Source organism: Peromyscus maniculatus, chromosome 20, assembly GCF_049852395.1.
Source record: "Peromyscus maniculatus bairdii isolate BWxNUB_F1_BW_parent chromosome 20, HU_Pman_BW_mat_3.1, whole genome shotgun sequence".
NCBI lineage: Eukaryota > Metazoa > Chordata > Mammalia > Rodentia > Cricetidae > Peromyscus > Peromyscus maniculatus.
The window spans coordinates 48735508-48755686 of record NC_134871.1 but is presented as its reverse complement, the minus strand read 5'-3'; the positions used below and the strand labels follow the sequence as shown (position 1 = coordinate 48755686).

At 56.3% G+C, this 20179-nt stretch overlaps 1 protein-coding gene across 8 annotated transcripts in view; it reads left to right on the top strand.

The window, feature by feature from the left end:
- Csnk1e (casein kinase 1 epsilon) overlaps window positions 1-20179 on the top strand; it is a 38963-nt gene that overhangs the window by 14283 nt on the left and 4501 nt on the right. For 2 of the 8 annotated variants that reach the window (XM_076556334.1, XM_076556331.1), the window contains exons 1-7: window positions 113-251; window positions 3388-3471; window positions 12999-13109; window positions 13296-13444; window positions 15940-16168; window positions 16766-16936; window positions 17442-17590. In XM_076556334.1, the coding sequence (XP_076412449.1) occupies window positions 3396-3471; window positions 12999-13109; window positions 13296-13444; window positions 15940-16168; window positions 16766-16936; window positions 17442-17590 (885 nt within the window). In that variant the 5' untranslated portion in view covers window positions 113-251; window positions 3388-3395. Of the gene's footprint in view, window positions 1-112; window positions 252-1587; window positions 3213-3387; window positions 3472-12998; window positions 13110-13295; window positions 13445-15939; window positions 16169-16765; window positions 16937-17441; window positions 17591-18123; window positions 18228-18326; window positions 19840-20179 lie in introns of those variants that run through there. The other 6 variants (XM_042264516.2, XM_076556332.1, XM_076556336.1 and 3 more) reach the window with 5 other exon arrangements.

The following is a 20179-nucleotide window of genomic DNA, read 5'->3' as shown; positions in this document are numbered from 1 at the left end:
GGCGGGCGGGGGATGACATCAGCGGGCGGGCCCGGGGCTCAATGGGAGCCGCGGGGACGCGCGCGCGGGCCGGGAGCGCGCGAGCCGGCGGCGGGGGCGGGCGGCGGGAGGCGGCGGCGGCGGCGGCGGCGGTGAAGCGCGGAGCCTGAGCCCGGCCGGGCCGAGCGCAGCGCAGCGGGCCGGGGAGAGGCTGGCGCGCCCGCGGCCCCGCGAATCCTCTGGCATCCGCCCCGGCGGGCCGCCCCGGCGCGGTGAGCATCGGGGGCCGGGGAAGCGGGGCTCCCTCCGCCTCTTTGTGTTTTCTTTTTGCGCGAGCGCGGGGCGGACACGCGCGTCCGCGCTGGGCTGGGGGCGCCGCCCGTGAGGACAAAGGCGCGGCCGGGGACGCGGAGGGGACGGGCGCTTTGCAGGCCGCCGGCTGCACCGAGGCGGCCCCGGGCTGGGGCGGTGGGGGACCTGCGGCAGGGGCCTGGCCGGGGTCCCGGGGGCGCGTGGGTTCCGGGCCGGCCGCGGCCCCTCCTCTGCGCCCTAGGCTCCGGGTCAGCGAGGCCGTTTGCGTGTAGGGTGGGGGCGCCCGGGGGGTCCTAAGTGATGGGGTGCGTGGTCACCCAGGCCACCGGCTTTGTTTTCCTTTGTGGCGAGAAGAAGGGAGGGGATTATTTATCGCCTGGATTCTCATTGCGGCGTGTGAGACAGCCTTGTGCTGCAAGCCTCCGAAGCGGGGTGCCTGGGCGCCTGAGCCAGGGCTGCGACTTAGGCCAGCCCCCTCCCCCTACTTTGCCTAGAGTTTTCCCACATATTTCCTTGGCATAACCTCCCCCTGGGAAGGGGTTCTGGAGAGAGAGAGAGAAAGGGGTACAGTTCCGATGAATACTTGTGTTTGGGAAGCCAGCCTTCCCTAGGTTGAGGGTATTCCTTCAGCTTTTATTTTACTGTTTCATTAACCAGGGTCTTGGCCCTGGGGGAAGGTGGGTGGTGTGTGTGTGAGGGGGTGGGTGGGGGGACTACCTGTGTGCCCGGCTGGTTGTACTTTGTAATTTTTTTCTAACCAGCTGAGAAGTCTTGACTCCTCATGACCACCTTTTTTTTTTTAAACTTTGTTTACCGGCTCCCCCCGCGGGCCCCCCCCCCCCCCCCGTCCCTCCCGTAGGGGAGAGGGAGTGAAGAATTGGAAAGCTACTCTGATTCCCTAAAGAAGCCCTCAAAGAAGCCGGTTTTTTTCTTTCCGGGTGGGGGGCTTTTAAGTGGAGGAGGGCTGGGATAGGCTAGACTCTCTCTAGGGCTCTGGGTCTCCAGGGTGGGGAGACCCTGGCGTTGGTGGGGTCCTGCATGGTGGGTGGTTTGTAGCCGCCTTTCTGTGCATACAGCCGTGAGCAGAGAGGGGCTTGGGGGGGGGGGTCATGTGCAGTGTATTTATGTAAGACACCCAGACAGAGGGCACTGGTATTTATATAACCTGGCGTGGGTATTTATGTAATATAGGATGCAGTATATTTATGTTCCTTTCCTAACCTGTGGCTTCCCCAGCTGCCATGTGTGGTCTCTGAGTTGGCGTTGGTGGAAACCCGGCGGGGAGTGTGTGTGTGGGGGGGATGTTTGTGAGTACACACCCAGGGCCCCCCTTTCCCTTAGGGATCACGAGGGTGAGCCTCTGCTCCCGTCTTCGGGGGGCGGGGTGTGCACTTAGGAAGCTGGACCATGTGTGGACCTGTGGTGCCAGGCTGGTGGGTTTTCCACAGATGTGCAGTAAGTACTGCTGTTGGCAACCAGGGCAACTCAGCTGAGTCCAGGCCAGCCATGTGGGCAGAGGCCCTAGATGAAGAGCCCAGAGTTTTTGGCTGGCGTCCAGTGGCAGCCACTTCCTTGTGAAAGGACTGGTGGCTCTCTGGGAGCTAGTACTAGGCTGAGGTGGCTCTCCTGGCTTGGACCTCTTGGCTCTTAGGCTGCTCAAGGGGAGAGCTAGTGAATCTCTCCCGGCTTCCTTCCAGGCCTGGCAGCTAGGGGTAGGCTTGGCACAGGGAAGGGGCAGGCCCCTCCCCGAGCAAGCCGGCACAGCTACCTACCATCTCCCGGTTTTACTTCTCAAGCCTAGAGTGAAATTAAGTTCTGGATAGGAGGCCTGGGACCAGGTGGGCAAACCTGACCCCTTTTGATCCTCGGTGAAATTCTGCTTTCGACTTGCTGCTGCTGGGTGGCAGGCAGCAAGGTCACCCCAGGCTTGGGTCCCATCTGCAAAAGGAGTCCCCTCCTGTTTGCTCACATTAGCTCATCTGTAAACAAGCGGAGGTCTCAGAGACCCGTTTTCTCCCCATTTCCCTGCCTCCCCATCTTCCGGCAGCCCAAACTGCCCTCCAGTCTTGGAGTCTTCTTTTTTTGCTGGCCTGGAACTGTACCCAGACCTCTACCAGGCTAGTACAGAGGGATCCTGCCATGGTGACCCAATCCTTGTTATCCAGGGTTTGGGGCATCCAGTTATCTCAGGAAGGAGGGATGCTACTTAGATCACCCTTGTGGGGACCAGTGACTTCAAGGAAGCTTTGCCTGAGAACCCACCCAAAGAGACATGTGCAGAGAGGCCTAGAAATGGTCCTCTACATCCTGGGTAGATAGAGCCTGGGAGGCATTAGAGGCATTATGAGGGACCTTGCCTCCCCTTCCTGAGTGGGGATCAGACCTTCTCATGTGGGGCCTACCCGAACAGGCCAGCCCAGCCCTGTGTTAGCATCCCAGGGGCATGATAGAGGTGGTACCCTGTGCCCACAGGCGTCTCATAGTCCCTTTTTCTTCTTCCCACCCCTGGAGGTTGGATCTTGGTGGTGGCTCTGGTAGTTTTCAGGATGATCTGCTCCATGGACCCTGTTCTTCCTACTTCTGACAGATTTCTGGGGTTCAGGACCTCCCTGGGGTATTCAGGTGCCTCTAGAGTGTGCATGCAGATGAAGCACGCTGGAGACCTTTGGCCTTTAGCCTGTTAGGGTTGGTGGAGAGACGCTGCTGAGCCCCGGAAGCAGGACTTGGGTCCCCTAGCTCTTCTCTGTTCCCTCTTTGTCCTTGATGTTCCTTTAGGGCGTTAGCCCATGGTCACCAGCCTCCCCCCTGAGGAGGCTCACGTTGGATGGTCCGCTTGGCTTTCTCCTCCTGGGCCTTGGCTCTGATTCCACCTTTTCTGGACTGAGTGAAGCTTGTTCTAGACCTGCCTCAGCCGTGCCCAGGTGTGTGGGCATGAGGACTACCTGATACCTGGCTGCCCTTGAGCAAAGTGAAGCCAGATAGATCACTTCCCAGACAGTGGGAGGGAGAATGCCAGCCTCTGGCGGGGGAAGGAAGGGTCCAGGCTCTCGGGTGCTCGAGGTCCCTTCTCTGACCTGTTTCTGCTTCCACAACTAGGGTGAAGCATGGAGCTGCGTGTAGGAAATAAATACCGCCTGGGCCGGAAGATCGGCAGTGGGTCCTTCGGTGACATCTACTTGGGTAAGTAACCGCGCCTCGGGCTGTGGCCCCTGGGACAGCTCTGGGGATGGGGAGGAGGAAAAGGAGGAGGGGAGAACCTGGGATTTTATGATCTGAGGGCAGAACTCTGCTCTGGTCACGTGGCATGGCTCGCAAGCCTAGCTCCAGAAGGAGGCTCAGGTGGTCTGGGGATGCCTCTCACAGCTGGGCCGGCAGGGCTCTGTAGGCAGCCACAGCAGAGGCGATAATTAGCAGATTTCCAGCTGCAGCTGACCTGGGTCTCCACTGGGGCGTGGGAAAGCCCTGGCTGGGTAGACATCCCCACCCCTTGGGTCTTGGCAGGATGATACTGGTATCGTGGACCCCTGGGGAGGCTCCCCAGGAAGTACAGGCCCCTCCTGCTTAGATGTGGCTGTCTGGAATGCAGCCTGGGCTGCTTTGGGATGACACAAGGAAGGTCTCATCCCTCTGGGTGCTCTCTATCTCTATCTTCTGGATGTGTTTCCTGTTGGAAATCTGCGTTTGCACTGATGTCTTTCTAAGGAGATTGCTGGCATCTCAGCCTCTAGTGAGGAGGAAAGTGAACCCTCCATCCCCTTCCGTCTGTCCGTTGGCTTTCCTAGCCCTGTCCTGTGCCATTTTGCATCTTGTTGGCCTGGAGGGGAGTTTGCTTGGTAACTGCGTAGGTGGAGTTGGGAGTCTTGGAGTTGCTAGAGTGATTGGCAAGCCTCCTTAGGTCACCCTTGGCACTGCTCCTGTGCCCTCAAGAGTAGGACCCAGTTGCCTCGTTTTCCTCCTTAGAGAATGAAAATCACTTCTGTCCTGGGCCATGAGAATGGGCAAGGCAGGATACTGTAGTCATTAATTAGTTCATTCTAGGGTTCCTCTTCCCCAGTGCTCAGAGTCCCTGGCCCTTGAGTATGCATTCTTCTGTTCAGTAAGCCTCAGAAGCGATGGGCGGGGCCGGCACAGGCCTTCCTGGGCTCCCACCTGCAGGCCCCTTTCTGAACACTGTCACCCTCAAGTTAGCCCCAGAACCTCTGGTGGCAGAAGATGCATTGTGGCTAAGGTGACCGCTGGCGATTGCTCCAGAAACCCAGCTGGGGTGGCCTTGACCCCACAGCTCCACTGCGTGCAAGGGTAGAAGAGCGGCGCACAGACAAACCTGGATCCTACACCTCATCTTGTGCAGCCGCCCCGGGACCTCAACGTCCCCCGTCTCTGTCCCCAGATCATCAGGTGCTGTTGGCGAACACCAGTGAGCCAACCATGAAGTACAGTTTCCTACCTAGCATCCGGTAGCTAGCTCACTATGTCCTGTAAACAGATTGGTGTTTCTCTCTGGAGGTGGTGTGTGCCTGTAGACCCCCGCTCCTCTGGAGGCCGAGGCAGGAAGATTGCTGGAACCCAGGAGATCATGGCCAAGCCATAGCAAAGTAGTGAGATAACTCTGCTCAAAGAATAAGATGTTTCTGGGTCCTCTCATGCCTTTTAGGAGAAGCTGGTGAGAGCTTGCATCTGCTCCCACACCCCCACCCCAGTGCCCAGTATGTGGCCTATCCACAGTGGATATCCAGTGAAGGCTTGAGAGACTCGGAGAGCAAGGAAATGGGACTGTAGCCTGTAAAAGCCTTGCTGTGGGAGGCCAGGAGATTGGGACTGGGAACTGGGCGGGCCTGGTTCCTGTTTTTAGTGATCCTCATTTACTGTGTGACCAGAACTGTCCCTTTCTCTGAGCCTGGCGTGGGTGTGTGCGTGCATGGGTGCGTGCGTGCTTGTGTGCGTGTGTGTCCGTGCGTGTGTGCTGCTCTTGATGCACAGTCAGGGACCAGCTGTGAGACAATACACTCTCCTGACCCCTCTTCTGCAGAAGGGACATGGAAGCTTGTGGATGGAGAGGTGCAGCCCGAGGTCACTCAGAAAGGCCAGTGTCCCTGCTTCCTGTGGTCTACCTCCCTGGGTGCAGAACTTCCTGTTTATCTGTGGTGTCGCCTCTGTTACACTAACTGCCAGGAACAGATTTGCCCCTGCCTGTGTCTGCTCTGGAATGAATTGACCCTGGTCTTCCCTTTTGCCTACTGTAAACGCTGGTTCCCTGCCAGCCTCGACTTCCCCATCTGGGATGGAGTTGTGAGATAAGTAGTCGGGCCGTGTTGTGTGAACCCCTTGCCTGTGCTGGCACCTTTACGTTGCACCCAACTTCGGCTCTGTTGGGGAGCCGACGCCTTCTAAGGATCTCAGTCCTCCGGGGGCCTAAGGGGAGGGGAGTTCTCCCTCTGTCCAGCTGTGACGGGGCGCACCTATGTTGGGGTGTTCGTGGTGAGCACCTCACGCCAGTACCATCCTAGACCCCTGTCTTGCCTGTGTGGGAACAGTGGTGGCTGAGGGACCTCTTTGACGGGCTTTGCTGGCACCCTTTGTTCAGAGTGCTGGCCACATTCTCATCGTGGTGTTGGGCCAGGGCCTGACTCCAGATGGCCTCTACAGGTGGGGCCAGGCGCGGCTTCCACAGCTAGCTTTCCAGGATTGACCTCGAGGAAGTCTTGGGACGAGAGCATTGTGGAGTGATCGTGAGGCCCGAGGCCCTCCTTCATGACCATCCATAGTCCCCTCTGTTGTGATACTGAGTGCAGGGGGGACCCCAGCTGGCCAAGGTATGCCACGGGTGAGGGAAAACACGTTGGGCAGATGTGGTGGCGGGCAGCGGCACGTCATTCACAACCCAGGCGCTGCATCCGCGTGGAAATGAGTTTATTATAATAGAGAGATGAGGAGAAGGACAGGGAGAGGGGAGGACAGAGAGGAAGAAGGGGAGGGGTGTCGAGGGTGCACGCCTCACGGGAATGGAGAGAGAGCGGAAGAGAGAGGAGGGAGGGGTTTTTCCTTAAATCCGGCTCTTACGTCAGGACGCAGGGCAGCCCCCAGGGGCAAGTCAGAATATTAACACCCTCCCTTTAGGGTCTAAGGTTAGCTGTGCATTCTGGGGGCTCTCTAGATCTTTGGGAAGGTGGGGAGGACCTCTGTGCCTCAACTCTGCAAGGGGGGTGGAGCAGGTGGTTATAGGGATGGTCTTGTTGTTTGAGACAAGGTCTCACTGTGAGGTCCTGGCTGGCTGGCCTTGAATTCAGAGATCCGACTGCCTCTGCCTCCCTGTTGGGGGATTGAACATGTGCACCACCATGTCCAGCATCTAGCCTTTTGACATGGGAGTTCAAGTTGATGCTGCTGTCGGTTCTGGCCTGGACGGGCTCTGCGCGTCCCTCCGCCGTCTCTGTGTCTGTGGAGGTGGCCATAGTGAGCTGAAGGGGCTGCTCACCACTCCCCGTGGTCTCTTTCTAGGTTCTAGTCCATCTGGAGCCAACCAGGCTCACACCTTCCCTATGTCCAAGATTGTTTGGGGGACCATCAGTTCCTCCATTTTGGTCGGTGCTGTGTGGAACTGTGGGCCAGGAAGCAGGTCGTTTCTTCTGGCTTCCAAGCCTTCCCATATGTAGCCCCTCAGTGAGGCACCCATGCCAGCCATCTCGCCTCTGTGGTTGCTCTGACCTCTTCTTACAGCACTCCCACAGAAGGTGAGCAGAGCCTCAGGCCGGCCCGGCCGGCTCCATGCTATCGGCAACCACAGTGATGAACCCGTGTGCTTGGGAACTGGAGTGGCCGAAGAAGCGGCCGCCCTGGGAGAAATGTGAAGTCCTGGCTCTGCTCCAGCCAGTTCTGTCTGGCCTAGGCCAGTCACTTAGCCTCTCTGAACCGTAGCTCAGTGGTTGGCAGGATTAAGGGAAGTCAGAGAAAAGACCAGCCGCCTCCCGATGGGAATCAGACTGCCAAAGGCCTGGCTATGGGGGAGGGAGCCATGGTGTGCGTGTGTGCGTGCGTGCGCGTGTGCGTGCGTGCGTGCGTGTGTGTGTGTGTGTGTGTGTGTGTGTGTGTGTGTGCGCGCGCACACGTGTGCGTGTGTGCGTGCGTGTGCGTGTGCGTGTGCGTGTGCGTGTGTGTGTGTTGAGAGGGGGAGGTCAGAAGGCTTTGCCTAACAGCTCAGGTCCCAGGCCCATGGCCTGGGAAGTTGTATGGCAGGTGGTCATTCAACCTTTGCTGAGTTTCCCCTGTGTCCGACAGAGACACCATAGCCCTGCAGGGCGGTGTCAGAGTTCAAAGGGATGAAGAGCCCCTGCTGAGTCACCAGTGCGTGTAGGGATCATCTCTGCCCTCTGCCAGGGCATGGCCACCCTGCTGTGACCTGCCAGGCCTCCCTTCCCTCCTCAAGTCCCCTCCATCCCTGGTTTATACACTGGTGATTCTTAGTGAGAGGTGACTTTCGTCTCTTGGAGGGCATTTGGTAAATTCTGAAGACATTGTGGTTATTACGACACGGAGCGGCGGGGTGGGTTGGGGTGGAGGGGGTGGGGGTGTGTGGTAAAGGTGGCATCCAGTGGGTGGAGGTCAAGGATATACAAACCCCCGACGGTGCATAAAGAGTCTTCTAACCCCATGTCAGCCGAGGTGAGATTGGGAACTCTGTCACTGCGTGTCTTTACCGGTCTCTGTCACCCGTTGGGACCCTCAGCTGGGTGGCCAGGACCTTAGCCCCTCAGGTCCCAGTCCTCACCTTTGTCTACCTCTGTCACTCTTCAGCTGTCCCTGGTCCCACCGCCCCTCAGCTGCACCCTTCCTGCCGAGCCTTGGCATATTCTGTGACCCTGGTGTGTCTGGCAAAGCCCTGTCCCTGTCCCAGGAGCTCAACGGCCTTTTCTCTAGGGAAATGCCCCCCCCACCCCCGCCAGAACACTGTTCTCCCTCTTCCTTGGTTCCCGTGGGGCTGGTGTTGCCCTCTGCCACCCCACTTCATCCCACCTCTGGCAGGGCTGCCTTGCTCCTCATCAGTCCTCATCACCATGGAGCTCTGCTGAGCTCCTCTGTGTCCTAAACGGCCCGGCAAGCTGAGTTTGGCTAGCAGTTTGCGGGAGGGGCACCTGGGCTCCGAAGTAGGCGATCCGAGCCATCTCTCCAGGCCCTCTGTCGTAGAAAATGGGGTGGAGAGTGATCGAGGAAAACCCCCCCACACCAACCCCTGGCTTCCACATAGCCGTATACATAGTGCGTGCACATGCGCCAGGTGATAACGAGGTCCCCTGGTCAGCCGGTGACGGGCTCAGGACCTAGGGTCCAGCAGCGTGGCTCCATAGCAGCCAGGCTCTTGGTATGAAGACCAGACTGGCTTCTAACTCCCCATCCTCCAGCCGCAGCCTCCCAAGTGCTGGGATTGCGAGTGTACCCCCACCACACTCCCTCACAGCCGCTCCGTTCTACTGCTTTTGATGCCCATGGCAAGACAAGGTACACCACAGGACTCCAGGTCACCTCAGGTCCCTTTTTGTGCCATAACCTTATGGTCACATGAAAAACTCCAGGCTCTGGAATGATGACTGCTGATGTGTAAAAAGTACTTTACGGGGAGCTGGGGAGAAAATGAAGCGTTTGAGGTCCTCAAAAGCATGAGAACCTGAGCGACAGTGTCCCCTATTTACACACATTAAAAAAAAAAAGCCAGGTGGTGGTGGCACATGACTTTAATCCCAGCACTGGGGATGCAGAGGCAGAGAGAGGGGGTCCCTGGGACTTGCTGATCAGCCATTCTAACTGATTGACAAGCTCCAAGTTCAGTGAGAGACACTTCTCAAAAGAGTTACTTATTTTTATTTTGTGTGCCTATGCACTCGGTTGTAATGCTTGTGGAGGCCAGAGGGGGCATCAGATGCCCTGCAGCGGGAGTTACTGATGATTGTGAGCTGCCATATGGGTGCTGGGAACCAAAACCAGGGACTTCTGGAAGAGCAGCCAGTGCTCTTAAGTGCTGAGCCATCTCTTCAGCCACTGTCTTAAAAAATAAGGTGGAGAGTGATTGAGGAAAACTCCCAACACCAACCTTTGGCTTCCACATAGACGTAAACATGAGTGCATGCAACACACACACACAAATAATAATAATAGTAATGATATAATTATAATAATAACAACTTCAAATTTTTTAAAGTAGTTTGCAAACCAGTCTCCAGCTGCTCCCAGGATTTAGTCATCTAATCTGTTTTTCTTTTATGTAGCTCAGAAATAAAAGTATGCATGCAAAAAATTGGAATAATGTGTTAAGGGAAAGGAAACAGAAGACCACATAATGGGTACTTTCACTTCATTGAAATGCCCAGAATAGGCAAATCTATAAGCAAAAAGTAGTTAAGTGGTCACTAGGGGCTCTGGGAAGGAAGTTGGGGTCACAATTACTAAAGAGCATGGGCATTTGAGGCTCTGTTGGACATTTTCTCAGATTGACTGTGCAATGAATGGAGTGTACACGCCTGTGAACATCTAAATAGTTTCACAATGCCCGTGACTGTGTGTCTCACAGTTTACACATTACATTTCAACAGAAGCACACAAGTAAGAAGTGACATAATAAGGTGTCCATGAAGTGTCCCCACCCCCCACCCCATCAGCCAGTCTTGTTTCTTCATGTGACTGCAACCCAGCACAGCCGCTTCCCTGTCTGAAAGAGCGCAGACAGAGTACGTGGTCTGTGCTTTGCTTTCTCGCTTCCCGTGTCTTGGAGACCTTGCACTGTCCGTGGAGTGAGCTTCCTCCTCTCACCATTGTGTTCTGTTAGGGATCAGCTGTTCTTTATTTAGCCAGTCCTGAGAGACGGACACGTGGGTGGTTTCCAAGCTTTGGGGTATTGCAAGCACTCGACAGTGGACAGCCTTGGCCAGGCTCTTTGTACAGCATACAAGGATGCTGGCTCATGGGACTGGAGAGATGGCTCTGGAGGTTTGTACTCACGGGACGGGCACCGGGGAGGCAGAGGTAGGTGAATCTCTGAGTTCCAGGCCAGCCAGGCTACATAGTTAAGGCCCTGCCTTTAAAAAGAAAAAGTAACGGGGATGCCTCTAATCCCAGCACTCAAGAGGCAGAGACAGGCGGATCTCTGTTTTGGAGGCCAGTCTGGTTCCAGGACAGCCAGGGCTACATAGAGAAACCTTGTCTGAGAAAAAAAAAAAAGAAAAGCAAATGAATAAATAAATAAATAAAGACGGAAATGAAAGAAAAAGTAAGAGTTTATACTGTTTTTGCAGAGTACCTGAGTTTGGCTCTCGGTTCCCAGCACCCACGGTAGGTGGCTCATAACCGCATGCGATTCCAGCTTTAGGGAAATCTAATGGGATGCTCCGGCCTCTGCAAGTCCATATGCTGCTCCCCTCCAAACACAGATAGGTATAATTTAAAACAACTTTTTGTTTTTTGAGACAAGGTCTCCCCTATGTAGCTTTGACTGGCTTGGAACTTATGATGTAGACCAGACTGGCCTCAACTCACAGAGATCTTCCTGCCTCTGCCTCAGAGAGTACTGGGTCGAAGGTGTACCCCACCACACCAGGCAGAAATTAAAATCTTTAAGAAAATTATTGAAGGACTGTCAGCCACCCTCCTAAAGTAGAGGTGCCGGTCACAGCTGGGCCGTGGAAAGGCGCCTTCCAGCTGTGTAGGGAGGAGAGCCCGGTGGCCCATGAGAAGCGTGAGCATCGTGGGACTGTGGCTGTCCTGGCTGTCCAGAGGTCACACTCTCCCCGTGGGCACTGTCCGTTCGCATCCCCCATCCCGTTTCCCCTCGGCTCTTTCCTGCCCATCAGCTGTTTGCCTGAGATAAGAACTGTGTGTTTTTATTGCAGCCTTATTCCTGGTGCTTTGGTCAGTGTGAAAGGATGCTGAATGTTCTCGAAGGAGAGGGGAATCTTTGACATTTTCCCTCGTTATCTCTATTTGTGTATGTGTAAGCTTGTGTGCATGGAGGTCAGAGGACCGCTCTTTGAAGTAGCTCTTTCCTTCTGTGTAGGTTCTGGGGATTGACCTCAGATCATCAGGCTTGGCAGCAATCACCTTTACCTCTGAACCATCTTGCCATCTCTTTGAGCATACCACCCCCTAGCTTCCTCCCTCCCTCTCTCTCTCTCTCTCTCTCTCTCTCTCTCTCTCTCTCTCTCTCTCTCTCTCTCTCTCTCTCTCTCTCTCTCTCTCTCTCCAGACTTTCCCTGTGCAGCTTTGCACCTTTCCTGAATCTCGCTCTGTAGAACAGGCTGGCCTCGAACTCACAGAGATCTGCCTGCCTCTGCCTCCCAAGTGCTGGGATTAAAGGCGTGCGCCGCCGCCGCCGCCGCCGCCGCCGCCGCCGCCGCCGCTGCTGCCGCCCAGCACCCTCTGTCTTTTTGAGAAAATTTGTTTTGTGTGCGTGTGTGTGGGCACATGTGTACCGTGGCATATGTGTGGAAGTCAGTTATCTCCATCTGAAGTAGGAGGATCACAGGTTTGGGACCAGCCTGGGGTACATCGTGAGATCAAAACCGGCAAGCGTGCAGTTAGGTGACCCTCACTGCACTGTTGCCCCGGCTAAGTCCCACATTGGCATCATTCCCAAGAGCAGCGGCTGCCTCTCCCAGCGTGCCGCAGCCGCAGATCTGCTTCCGGTCTCCAGTTTGCCGGGAACCCCCTCCCTTCCCCACCCCGTCTTCTCCTCCACGCAGCCCCTGGTAACTACAGTTCTCTCAGCGTTTACAGGGATCCACTTTTGATCCCTCCTCTCCTTCCCTCCCTTCCACTCTGTAGCCCAGGCTAGAAATTATTAATAGCCCAGGCTGGCCTGAAACCCGTGTGTGTAAACCAGGAAGTTCTCTTGCTTTGGCATCCTCCGTGTTAGGATTCCAGGTGTGAGCCACCGTGCCCAGGTTGTCTTGTGACTTCTTGAGTCACAGCTTGTGGCTGAGAGCTAGGCCTTGGAGTGTGTAATTCCCTAGATGGAACATCTTGCTGCAAGGGGGGGGTGGGCAGTGATACAGACAGGAGGACTCGTGCCTAGACCCAGAAGCCAGGAGGACTGGGCTCACTCTCCGTTTCTCCATCCAGCCATGTGGCCTTGGCTGAGCCTGTTTTCTTCTTATCTATATAATGGGGTTGAGAATCTGATCAGAGAAGGTGCTGGGGTCCAGTGTGGTGACCGCCTCTGATGGAGAGTGAGGGGTTGGTTGTTTAGGCCCACTTCTTTATTGAACTACCTTCTTCTAGGAGTTGTTGTGGGGGACATCCCTGGCCCCAACAATCCCCACTGGGCTCTCTGTGGCCCTTCAGACCAAACACACCCGCTGGCCTGCCCATCTCTAGAGTCAAGTTCTGTTCCCTGGTGATTTGCAAGCCTTTGTGTGTGTCATTGTCCATCCCCTGACGCCCCACAGGTGTCAGTCTGTCTGGATGCACCTGACCTGTGGCCTCTAAGCAGCCTAGGGTGTGCCAAATCCTTCCCATCCATATACTTCCCATATGCTGCACAGGGGTCCCCTTCCCACACATTCCCTGGTTCCTCGGTGACCTGGCTTCCTTCCAGCCTCACCGGGTGCTGCTCATGCCCAGACAGCCTCAAGCCTGAGTCACAGCAGCCGCAAATGCTGAATGGGTAGGGACCACATGGTCACTTGAGACTCACCCTGGTCCTTTGCCTCCTCTGACACTGGCAGGTGCCAACATCGCCTCTGGTGAGGAAGTAGCCATCAAGCTGGAATGTGTGAAGACGAAGCACCCACAGCTCCACATTGAGAGCAAGTTCTACAAGATGATGCAGGGAGGAGGTGAGGCAGGGGTGGGGCTGGGGGGGGAGGTGCAGAAGGAGAGGAGGGAGAGGGAGGGAGCAGAGGGAGGATGCAGAAGATGGGGGACGGGCGGAGGCTGGCAGTCCTGTTGCAGGGCAGGGGAGAGACAGTGCAGAGGACGTGGCTGGGAGTGACCCTGACCTGGCCTCTCTTCCTCCGGCCCAGTGGGGATCCCGTCCATCAAGTGGTGCGGGGCTGAGGGCGACTACAATGTGATGGTCATGGAGCTGCTGGGGCCCAGCCTCGAGGACCTTTTCAACTTCTGTTCCCGCAAGTTCAGCCTCAAGACGGTGCTGCTGCTGGCCGACCAGATGGTGAGTCCCACCCCTCCCCTTCCCCTCAGGTGTCTCTCCCTCCGCTGGCCGCTGGCCGCTGCTCTCAGCCATCTTGTCAGTGGGTCCAGCCCTGCCTTCCACCTCCTGCGGCTGGACCCGTTTTAGGGACCAAGGGGCGCTGACTACCCATTGTGGAACCTTGAGAGTGCCTCATTGACATGTAGATTCCAGGCTCAGCTCCAAACCCGATGTGTTAATTACATCTCTGTTACTATGATAGCACATGTGACCAATCCAGGAGGCAGCAATGGTGTGCACCTTCAGTCCCAGCCCTCAGGAGATAGAGGCAGGGGGATCTCTGAGTTCAAGGCCAGCCGGGTCTACAGAACAAGTTCCAGGACAGTCAGGGCTACCCAGAGAAGCCCTGTCTCGAAAAACAAAATCAAACAAAAAAACGTGACCAAGAGCAACTTCTGGAGGAAAGAACCGATTTGGGCATAAGGTTCCAGAGAGGGAGTCGGGTGGTGGGGAAGGCAGGTGTGGTGGCGGGAAGCCATTTCTGATTTAAACCACCCTACCTACTGAGTCACCTGCTAAGTCTCAGGCTGCTGCCTGCTCAGCTGTCAGGCTCTGTCCCAGTGCCGGACCTGACTAATTCCTGGGGCTTCAGCCACCTTGTTTTCCCTTTGCCAGGTTGTCATGGGGATTAAGTGGGGTGCTGTGCAATGCCGGGGTGGGGTGGGGCAGGGAGCCAGAGCAGGTGTCGGGTCCTGCAGCCCTTGGCGATCCACAGAGAAAAGAGAGGAAAGAAAGCCTTGTCTAAAGGTAAAACAGGCCACGCCCCCTCTTTGGTAGGTCCATCCCTACCTTAGTGAGGGTTACTATTGCTATGATGATTTAAAAAAAAAAAAAAGCTGGGGAGGAAAGGGTTTATTTGGCTTACATATCCCGAGTCAGTCTACTGCAGGAAGTCAGGACAGGAACTTAACCCAGGCAGGAACCTAGAGGCAGGAGCTAGTGCAGAGACCATGGAGGAGTGCTGCTTACTGATTTGTTCCTCAGCCTGCTTTATTACAGAACTCAGGACCACCATCTGAGGTTCTACCAAGCACTGGGGAGGTAGAGGCCAGGCAGATCTCTGTGAGTTCAAGGCCAGCCTGGTCTACAGAGTGAGTTCTAGGACAGTCAGGGCTTATTACACAGAGAAACCCTGTCTCAAAATACAAACAAAAATCACTAAAACCCACACTTACATGTAAGCCTGTGCACACATATATAAGTAACTGTATTAACTTATTAGCCTTGGGGCCGACAAGATGGCTCGGAGGTAAAGATGCTTGCTGCCAAGCCTGAGGGCCTGCGTTTGATTCCCCGGGATGTGGTAGAGAGAACTGACTCCCTCAGTGTTCTCTTACTTCACACCCATGTTATGGCACCCATACCCATAGGCAGACATAAACACAAATAAGTAAGAAATCTTGCCGGGCGGTGGTGGCGCATGCCTTTAATCCCAGCACTCGGGAGGCAGAGCCAGGCGGATCTCGTGAGTTTGAGGCCAGCCTGGGCTACCAAGTAAGTTCCAGGAAAGGCGCAAAGCTACGCAGAGAAACCCTGTCTCGAAAAAACCAAAAGAAAGGGAAAAAAAAGAAATCTTAGAAATTTGCACCTCCCATGGAAGGTGCAGGTCTTGTTATAGGCTTTAGGTCTTGGTCTACAGCCACTGTGCATTTTTAGTACACCTGCATGCACACAGAGAAGAATGGGCAAATTCTCACAGAGCGAAACCCAGAAACATCCTCGAGGTACTCAGCCATGCCAAGACACGAGGCCAACCTGCCAGAAGCCATGTCACATGCATTCATGTTAATTTGAGCTCTTAAAAATCCTCTGTGTCACCAGGCGGTGGTGGCGCACGCCTTTAATCCCAACACTCAGGAGGCAGAGGCAGGTGGATCTCTAAGTTTGGGGCCAGCCTGGTCTACGTAGGGAGTTCCAGGACAGCCAGGGCTACATAGAGAAACCCTGTCTTGGAAAAACAAACAAACAAATTCTCTGTCTCAGAAAGAGTTTCGCTCTGGACTTCTCACTTGAACTTGTACTGATCACTCACTAGTAAAAACCTCGTAAAGGGAAGTGAGTTGTGGGTCTGTTGGACTGTTGGTGGCGTTTGGAAGCCGAGTGATAGTGATGAGTCCTGGCTTGTGTTCCATTTCTCTGACCTCACCCCACGTCTGGTTGACTGTCTCTGGCTTCGGGCCCTGGGAGGGTCGAGCCAGGCAGGGTTCCTTCCATAGGACGAGGCTGCCTTTCTGCCTGCCTTCCCCTAGATCTTGACCTTCCTCTTCTTGTCTCTCACCGTGTTTTGTGAGTTCCTTCAATGGCTGTCCTCCTTGCTCGGGAAGGCCTGGCCCGCCCCCTGAAACCACGCTTTTATACCGAGGCTAGATCTTCTTCCCCCTGGCCAGGGCGAGGGGGTCTCGCGTACTTTTGCCCTCCCTCTGTGGAGTGACCCGCTGTCTCCTCACCTCCCCCAGATCAGCCGCATCGAGTACATCCACTCCAAGAACTTCATCCACCGGGATGTGAAACCTGACAACTTTCTCATGGGCTTGGGGAAGAAAGGCAACCTGGTCTACATCATTGACTTTGGCCTGGCCAAGAAGTACCGCGATGCCCGCACCCACCAGCATATCCCCTACCGGGAAAACAAGAACCTGACTGGCACTGCCCGCTACGCCTCCATCAACACCCACCTGGGCATCGGTGAGTGGGCTGGGCCTGAGCAGGCATGCTATGGCTGCTGGCCAGGATGAGCCTGGGTCGGCGACCCCAGAGGTTTTTTTTCTGGTGAGCCTTACCGAGCTCCCCCACCCTGTCTGGCCCAGGTCTGGACTTGTTCCCCACGGACCCCTTCATAAGCAGAGCTGTGTGTCTTTGTCTACCTTGGCAGTCCACTTGTATGGTGGCAGGGTTTCCTCATTCATAACCTCTGAGACATGCAAGCCCAGGGGTTGTAACGTGCCGTGTAAGGGCATGGAGCGTAATGAATTCCGGAGCTGGATTTGACCCCAGTCCTGGCTCAAGCTCTAGTGTGAGCTGTAAGCACAAGACGGGCTGGGTGAGGGGGTGGTGGGTGCCCACACACAGTTGTTGAATGAAATAGCACCTGGGCTGGAAAAACTGGCTGGAACAGACATGAGAAAACCCTGCCTCAGGCCGTCTAGAAGAGGAGGAGAATCGGGCACCAGTTACAGTGTTTGGGAGGCGGGGGTAGGGGGTGGGGGTGCCCAGCGAGGGAGTGCAGCCTGACTGGGACTTTGACCTCCTGACCTGTGGCCCCTGACCTCCTGACCTGTGCAGAACAAAGCCGTCGAGATGACCTGGAGAGCCTGGGCTACGTGCTCATGTACTTCAACCTGGGCTCCCTGCCCTGGCAGGGTCTCAAAGCAGCCACCAAGCGTCAGAAGTATGAGCGCATCAGTGAGAAGAAGATGTCAACGCCCATTGAGGTCCTCTGCAAAGGCTACCCCTGTGAGTAGCCAGCGGGCATGGCATTTCCTTCTAAGGGCAAGACTGGGGGGGGGGGGGACACACGCTACCCATGGGGTTACCCCTGACCTTGACACCAGAATGCTTAGGACAGTCACTGGGATCTCTGCCTAGGAGCTAGCTGGGATACCTGAACCCCACACCCGGCTGTCACATACCAGGTGTCCCCACCCCCATCTCTTGCCTTATCCTGAAGGCTCACTCTCAGCCCGGATGGTTTGAAGAAGTAGAAGCTGGGCTTGGGTCATGATGGGACTCTGCACCCCATCAGGGTCTGCAACGGCCCTTTTGAGTTTAGGGCAGCCGTCGACCCGGTCGGTGGCCGTGACCTCCGGGTCAGACAGGTGGCAAGCTGTGAGCCTCGTAGTTTCCTCTCAGATTGGCACTGTGGCAGGGGCAGTGGGTGCCGGGGACAGGGGCGGCGGCGGCTGAGGCTCTCAGGGGAGTGCGCCTCACGGTGGCCTCTTGTGACCCCCTCCCCCCCCAGCCGAGTTCTCGACATACCTCAACTTCTGCCGCTCCCTGCGGTTCGACGACAAGCCCGACTACTCCTACCTGCGCCAGCTCTTCCGAAACCTCTTCCACCGGCAGGGCTTCTCCTACGACTACGTCTTCGACTGGAACATGCTCAAATTCGTGAGTCACCGGCAGGCCAAGGCGGGCTTGGGGGACTGGACAGGGCAGGCCCTGACTCGGAGGGCCAGAGTGACCTGGTGGGGGGCCGGGCTCCCACTAAACGGGAGGTATGAGCTGGACCGTGTGAGTGACCTGGCGGGCCATCCCGAGGGACAGGGCCCAGGGAAGGCACTGCTGCTCCCTACCAGGTGGAAAAGGGCCTGGCCTGGCCTCCGGTCCCTTTTGGGTAGGTGCGGCTCGTGGATGGCGCTGGCTGGACCCACCGCCGTCCTGATAGCTGTCTACACTTGCCTGCTCCTCTTGTGCATCCCCCAGGTGGTGGCCCTTTCTGAGGCCTCCACGGCCAGCCTGGACTCTGCCAGAGTGGCTTCTTTGTTCCTGGTTATGGGACCCTGGGTCTTACTAGGCAGTTCTGTCTCCCTCTTTTAAGGGTCCTGGGGGGGGGGGGGTTAGGGAGAAGCGTTCACCGTCCGTGCCTCAAGCACTGGAGTCCGTGCAATTGTATGTCTTGTTTCGCATCTCTTCTGGAAAAGGGGGCTCCCTCCAGCCAGGCTCAGCCCCGAAACAGCGAAGCTCTTGCGTCGCCCCGCCCCCACCCTCGGCCTTGCGCTGGGCCCACGTGCCCGCCCACCTACTGGTAAGGACCCTCCGAGGCCTGGCCTTTCCGACATTGGCAGCTTAGCCCAGGGGGCACGAGGGCCGAGCCTCAGCTGGGCTCTCTGTCTGTGCTTTCCAGGTGCCCGGCGCCCCTGGGCACCCAAGGGCCCCCGGATAGGCCGGTGGAGGAGGCGGAGCCACTGCCCCCCCAAAGATACTGGCCCGTGGTCTGGACTCCAGGGCCCCAGTTCTGACACCGCCAGGGGTGTCTCAGCCCTTCTCAGCCGAGCTTGAGGAAGCATCCTTTTGGGGGGGCCGGAGTGACAGACACCCTGTCCGGTGGAGAGGGTGTGACAGCATGGGATTCTCAAGAACGAACCAGCTGCCTGAGGACTAGAAGAAGCCTGAAGAAGAGAGAGCGACGCTGTCTGGGAGGGCTTGGTGGCGCATCATAGGACCCTGCTCCATCTAGACCTCGTCGTTGGCCTGTGTACTGATTCTGAGCTCATTAAATACTTCCTTCTCTTCGACCTCGTGTGCCTCTCTCTTCCCAGAATGGCCCTTGGCCCGCTCCATCCAGTGTTAAGAATAAACATAGGTCTTGTCTTCTGGACACCAAGATGGACACATTAATTTTTGGGGCTCCTCTTCTCTCTGGGCCCCAGTCAGTGGCCTGGGTCTGTTCTCTGAGGAAGCTTCACAGGCCAGGGACCTTGGGGACAAACCTCTGTGGCTTTTATCTCTGAGGCTGGAGGGAAAGTGGGCAGTAGGCTCCTTCTGCCTCAGAGCATGTTGGTCAAGGGCCTAGTCACAGGGCTGGCTCTTCTTATCACAGGATGTCCAAAGCACTGGGCACCAGACGTGTGCTACAGAATCCAGTTTGGGGATGGGCTCAACCTTCTCAGTAAAACTCGAAGAACGGATTTTGTGTTCTCTAGATCAGGGCAGCCCACTCTCATAGCCTCTGGCCACGTAGTGCTGACTTTTCCACTCACTAAACTATCGGAGATGGACGCTGGCCCCTCAGTCATTCACCAGACTGCACTCAGAAGGCCACAAGTGGCTGCTGCGTCCAGCGTGGCAAGTGTGAGCATTTGTTATTCCGGGAGGGTCGGCGGACAGCTGCTGTAGATGCTTCCTTCACAGGGCCCCTGGTGTGATTGGCCAGCTGACAACATTTCATACTTGGCCAGATGCCACCCTCCCTGCCCCACTGCCTGACCCCCCTCCCTGGAGCCTTCTTGGAGGTAGACTCTGGAGTTCAAAGCCGGACAGCCCCTGCCTCCACCATGTGCGACCCTGTCACCACCGTGGCCAGCTCCGTTACCAAGAACATCTACAGGACACACGAGAAACGTTCACAGCCATCACCCCAAGACCAGGCCTCCCCATCTGCCCTGCAATAATCAAGCCACCACCAGACTGGGAAGATCCGCTTGACCTTGGAATGACCTTCCATGTTCCACCCCAGGGGACTGGAGTCCCCAGATGCTGGAATCCTGGGATGTCTCTGAGAACAACAGCCGCTGTTCTAGCCAGGAGGAGACGCCACACAGCCAAGGACAGAGGGCCACACAGTAGAGCCAGATGCTTGTGTGACTTTGACACTGACTTTGAGTTTCCTTGTGGGTAAATAAAGGCCATGAAAACTCTCTGGTGTGCCTTTCTGGATGCGTCCATCACATTGAGTAGATGGAACAGGGTGAGGGGCCAGGTCTGGCCTGAGCCTAACGGAGCTGCTGAGACCCCAGCCATCCTTGTGGCTATTGATAGCAGGGCCCTGCACCCCTGGGTGAAGCTCTTAGCCTCACCGGGCCTCAGTTTCTCTTTTGACAAGAGACTGAAATTGCTGCTGTTGAATGCAGCTGCCCTTGTTTCTGTCAGCTTGGGCTGTGTTCCTGCCAAACCAGGCAGCCGGAAAGCGGGTGGCGCTCTGGCAGTCCTAAGCCCTGGTTTCCGAGTGGAGGGCTAGCAATGTCCAAGGCAGGTCTC